The sequence below is a fragment of the Pteropus alecto genome, unplaced genomic scaffold (assembly GCF_000325575.1).
Source record: "Pteropus alecto unplaced genomic scaffold, ASM32557v1 scaffold45, whole genome shotgun sequence".
In the NCBI taxonomy this organism is placed as follows: domain Eukaryota; kingdom Metazoa; phylum Chordata; class Mammalia; order Chiroptera; family Pteropodidae; genus Pteropus; species Pteropus alecto.
In genome coordinates, this window is record NW_006442491.1 from 36286963 (window position 1) to 36292381 (window position 5419).

Consider the following 5419-nt stretch of genomic DNA (forward strand, 5'->3'; position numbering starts at 1 on the left):
TGACGGCGGCTCTGTCCTCGCCCAGGGCGCCGGTTTCCACTCGAACGCAGGAAACGGAGCTGGGGGTCGCGTCAGAGGCTTGGGGTCAGGGTGGGGGCACAGGCTCGAACCCAGCCTGCTGTGTCCCACGTTCTCTGCCTGAACGTGACGGGAAGTTCGGCCCCAAGGATGTTTTGACATTATGAACGTAGAAGCATATAAATCAGAATCACATTAACATCAATGCATTTTTTTGGTTGTGGACTTTTCTAGAACAAACCTGAATTGGCCATTTTCTTTTCCCTGATTAATTTTCTATATAGCCCAGGTAAACCGTTTTCTCACTGTTGCTTTTTTCCTCGTTTTCATTTTGTTACAGTATTTTTATAATCGGAACCATTTTTATTTGGTTAAAATTTATCACAACGTTTTCTATTTTAATTTTACCAAGAAATGTTTATTTATTAATCATTTTAGTGAAACGTTACAAATTGCTGCTTCGGCCATCATGAGGCATTTATTATTTTAATGGTCATTGTTTCTACCAACTTCAGTTTTCTTAATTTTAAGCCGTAATCGGTTTTATTTTGCATTATTTTAACTGGCCAGTTTTTCCTATGACCCAGTCACAGCATCCTCCACATCAAAACTTAAACATCTCAACCCACCCTGTTCCCCCTCAAGGTCACGTTCAAAATCTTGCTCCATGCCCCCACCCTCTTCCTGCTTTTCACTGGTCCAACCAAAACTGTTTTAGACTTTTGAATACAATGTAAACCAAAAAAGTGTGACTCCTGTCATTAAGTAGACGTAAACATTTCTGAATGACAAAACTTCCTGAGCTTCTCTGTTTGAGGTCATCTATTTCAATCGAGTCGGTTCCTTACTGCTCACACCATAACCACTAAACTTTAGAGCACCATTTGGGGTACTTAAAATGCAGGGCACTAGCAGACCTGGAGCCGCCTCGAAACACTCTGCAGTCATCGCTCCGAGCGCCAGGAGTGACTTCCCCCAGTAGCCATGTGAGAAGAGAATGGAGAGGGTCGTGATTTTAAGGATGAGCCCCTAAAGGTCCCGGGGACCCTCCAGCCCGCAGTGAAGGCGCCTAGGGAACCCTTGGTTAGACTCAGCGGAGCATTTTATTCCTGGGGAGTAAGTCTGAGTCGGGTGGCCCAGGGGGACAAGTACAAGCCTTGTGTTCCGTTACTGGCTTTCTCGTTCTGTGTCATTTGTAGAAGCTGATGGTTTCAAATACACTGGCCAGGGAGCCCTAGTTATAGTCCTGGCATCGTCCCCAGTTGTCATACAGGCTGTGTCCTCACCACGGGGTCTTCACACTTGCCTGGGTGTACCTCCCTCCCCAGTTTGCTCAGCCAGCTCCTGGTCATCGCTCAGACTGTACCCAAATGCCTTTTTCAGGAGGCCTTTCTGCGCAGCCTACCCCAGAACACTGCCCTGTTCTACGCTCTGACAGCTCTGCTCTCATCTCAGGTTTAATAAACGCGCCGCATCAGCCCAGGGATCACACGGGTGAGGTCAGTGAGTGCAAGCGTGAGGCGGCAAGGAGTGGTGGCGACGGGAGAATATGGCCACCTAGGGTGGGTTCCTGTTTGGTTCCAAGCAGAGTGGCCCGGTATTAGAAGAGCTTCCATATTCTCGAAAGGAGCCAGAAATCTAGGTGTTTAAAATGAAGTTCCCCCAACATTTGAATATTGCAAATAATTATTTTTAGAAACAAAATAAGCCAAACAAAACACATCGGTGGCTCCTAATTTGTAGCCTCTGGCTTCATATCTTCCCACTCGGCCCTCAATTCCACGGGGACATGTGCCACATCTGCTCTGCTCAGCAGGTCTGGGTCAACAAAAAACCAGTGAATGCTTGGGCCAAGGGAGCAGAGTCAGAGGGACAAGCCAAGAGACGACGCTCCGTCATACCATCCTCGACTCACTGCCTGCTGGAATTGCTCCCTCTCCCTGTGAGTCCCACTCCTGGACGACCACTGTGGGCTGCTTCCTCCTCTACCCTGACGTCATCACAATGGCCAGAGCGTGCTGGCCTGGGGCCTCTGTGACATCACCAAAGGCCCAGCCCTAACTACCCAGTGTCCGGGTGCAACGCAAACACACCCACCATGAGCAACTTCCTCCCCCGTCTCTGCTCACCATGCGGATGCTGAAATGGTTCTTGTTTTTGCCCCTGTGTCTCTCCTGCGGCTATGCCTTTATGTTTTCTTCTCTGAGAGACCCGGTCAAAGAACCCCAGGGGAAGGTGCCTTGCGGAGGGCACTTTCGGATTAGGCACAGTCTGCCAGAGCACGCCCACGGCTGGCTTGGAAGCAAGTGGCTCTGGCTCGTTTTTGTCGTCCTGCTGTATGCGATACTGAAGTTTCGAGGCGATAGCGAGAAGCGGAAGGTAAGGGTGGCTCCATTTTTTTACACCACATTTGGTCCCGTTTTAGAGAGTTCAGACTTGGAGAAACAGACACTGCAGTTGGTGTAGGCAGGTGTAAGTGTAAAGAATCGGGGTGCGAAGTAGCTACTTCACGGTCCTGGGAGGCATTGCCAAATCCCTTTCCTGACGCATCCTTAGGGAAGATGACTTCTGTGGGTCCCCGAACCCACAGAAGTGGGGCCTAGCAGTTCAAGACCACCTTCTGCTTCCTGGGTGAATAAAACCATGGCTTCCTACATCTATCCTGTTATTTGAATGAGTTTTTTCAACTCGAGGATAGATTCAAGAACGTGGCGTGTTTCAGGTCAAAATGATTCACGGAGCCAGATTTCCTGCCCCAGATTTTTAGTCTCCCTGGCGTTTGACTTATTCCAAGTTGCTGAACTGAATGGCGATCATATCATTATCCCAAGTAAAGGAAAAGACCTGTCGTGAAGGGGTAGAGGGGTAACGGCTCGTCCCCAAAGTGGCCAAACGTCATCCAGAGAGGGGTGAGGGGGAGATGGGGGGCAGCATGTTCTCTCCTAGCGGACCCCACAGCTCACGATGCTGTGGCCGAACTGACTACTAGATCGGGTCACCGAGCCTCTTCCGTAGAGGGTAGACGTTTTCGGTCTCCGTTGCAACAATTCAACTCCACCATTTCAGCATGAAAGCGGCCATGGACAGTACATGAATAAATCGAGCATGGCTGAGTTCCAATAAAACTTTATTTACAAAGACAGATGGTGGGCCAGGTTTGGCCTTACTTTGCCAACCCCTAGACTAGAGCAGTACTAGAACCGTCTTCTCTTAGGTGAGCCCAGCTCTCAGAACCGCGTCAGACCCCGCGAAGTGGACGGGGCCGTTCACCCTGTGTATCTTTCTTGACAGGAGAGGGGGCCTCCTGGCCTTCGAGGCTGTTCGCTTCGCCCGATAACGAAGAAAAATCAGAATGCTCCCCCCCACAGAGACTACGCACTCAACACCTTAACCCAGCTCGAGGTGGACCTTGTGAAATTTGTGTCCAAGGTGCGGAATCTGAAAGTCACCATGGCAACTGGCAGTAGCAGCCTCAGGTTTCCGAACTTTGAGATCCCTGCGGACCCACACAATAATGTCACAATCTACGAAATATGGGGCGAAGAAAACTATGACTGAATGGATTCGTGTGTCGAAGAAGGAGAGAAGAAGTTGGGCGTCGATGAACTATATGCAGAGTAATAAAATTATTGTGAAGAAAAATCTGGAATTTGAGATCTTTTTTTTCCTCTTTCGAAAAAATAAATGCGAGACTAGTAGCCATAGCTGTGACCGTTGTTTTTGCCTCCGGAGCTGTGGGTGGTGAGAAGGACAATGACCGTGACACGGTTGCATGGGTGACATTCTTGGCCACGATGCCGTGGCCCCTGCAGGGACGAGGTTTAGGAAATTTGGGATGAGATGTCGATACCATTTTCATAATCGCTATCTTGATAGTAGCTATTTGTGCAAAAGATGGAACTGATTTTTACTTTATGACATCATAAAAGACAACTTTATAGTTTTAAATGATAAAATGATTGATTAGGAAGGATGTGGGGGGTGTGAATTCTGGAATTATTTCATTTTCTTACCACCGGAAAAGTCATCTTCCTCCATTTCATGCATTCCATGTACTGACTTTTTCTTCTATCAAACTAGCAGTTACACGTGCCCAACTGGATTCAGAAAAATGGAGAATCGATTCATATTTCCAATGTAATTGGGATACAGATGAGCTGACAGGGACTCCCCAGTTAGTTGACGTGAATGTTCTTTATCATACTTATTAAAAATGTAGATATTTTGGCATGCTAATATAGCTAGTGAAATTATATTTACTCAAGGCTGTTAAATTAGACCCCTAATCTAGGCCAGCCCGGTCGTTTCAGAGACATGCTGGTGCACGCCCGGAGAGAGAAGTTAGCTGTGGCACACGGTGAAAATCCCCTTACGTCCACTTGGTCCAGATTAATGTGTGCCCGCCTGAATCTCCATCCCCTTCCTCCTCAGCTATAAATAAGTGAATTCCCATCGTTTGAGCAGTCTTCGGCATCCGCCCCCTGTGTGTGGAAGAGTGAGACCTCGGATGTCAGCCGTCCAGCCCCTGAGCTCTTGTCACTGACGCTCTGTGTTTGAAAAGTGGCCCCTGAACACTGAGCTTTCTGTCTGCCGCCTGCAGGATGGGAAAGTGGAAGGGGCCGAGAGAGCCCCTTTTTGCCTTCTGTGTTCTTTCTGAGTGTTTTCAAGCAAACGGGACTGCGTGAGTAATTTTCACAGCACCCTCTGAAGAAATTCAAATAAGCAAAAAAATATTTTGGCTTTAATCTGTGAAATCAATATTGGGGCAGATTTGAGGTTAGAATGGAAACCACCTCAAAGGCCAGTGGTCACCAAACTGTAGACCAAATCCATCCCGCTGCCTGTTTTCAAACGGCGTGTGAGCTAATAATAGTTTTTATATTTTTAAATGGTTGAAACATGCACGATGGATAAGATTTCATGACGTGAAAATCACATGAAATTCAAATTTGGATGTTCATAAGTATTTATTGACAGCCTCTCTCATCATTTATATATTGTCTGTGGCTCTTTGGTGCCCATGGTACACTTGAATTATGGCACAGAAACCGTGTGGCCCACAAAGCTGAAAATATTTACTAACTGGCCTTTTACAGGAAAAATGTGCCCAACCCTGTTTACACTCATCTCATTTTTTATATTCACAATCAGGAAAAGCATTCGGCTGTAATCCTCACAAACATTTCGTATTTGTCTGATCGGAGGCAAAAATATAATTTTGTAAATCATATTTTTTTTGTCATTCTCTGCACTTCACTAGCAGGTCTTCATAGCAAGCTGCCCAAAGATGCAAGTTAGAACAAACTCTGCCACTCCCGGTAAATAGCGTCCCTGAGTCTTTGCCTAGCTTAAGACAGAGCCTTGTGGACCACGGTTTTGCCTAGAAAAATTGTTTTCTCAA

The 5419-nt window shown here is 47.0% G+C and overlaps 1 protein-coding gene across 2 annotated transcripts; it reads left to right on the forward strand.

The window, feature by feature from the left end:
- Window positions 1–21: 21 nt before the first annotated feature.
- On the forward strand, window positions 22–3847 carry LOC102880886 (protein FAM209A). Of its 2 annotated transcripts, none has more exons than XM_015596956.2 (3): window positions 22–1517; window positions 1832–2397; window positions 3310–3847. In XM_015596956.2, the coding sequence occupies exons 2-3, from the start codon at window positions 2149–2151 to the stop codon at window positions 3574–3576; spliced, it is 516 nt and encodes a 171-aa protein (XP_015452442.1). In that variant the 5' UTR covers window positions 22–1517; window positions 1832–2148; the 3' UTR covers window positions 3577–3847. The 2 variants fall into 2 exon arrangements, with proteins under 2 accessions (XP_015452442.1, XP_006921996.1); XM_006921934.3 differs by having other exon boundaries at window positions 1835–2397.
- Window positions 3848–5419: the final 1572 nt, after the last annotated feature.

What these genes read in the sequence shown, in the direction of transcription:
- LOC102880886 (XM_015596956.2), top strand. Translation starts at nt 2,149, where the DNA reads ATGCGGATGCTGAAATGGTTCTTGTTTTTGCCCCTGTGTCTCTCCTGC. An exon ending in GCGATAGCGAGAAGCGGAAG is followed by an intron (nt 2,398 to 3,309) that starts GTAAGGGTGGCT and finishes CTTTCTTGACAG; the next exon opens with GAGAGGGGGCCTCCTGGCCT.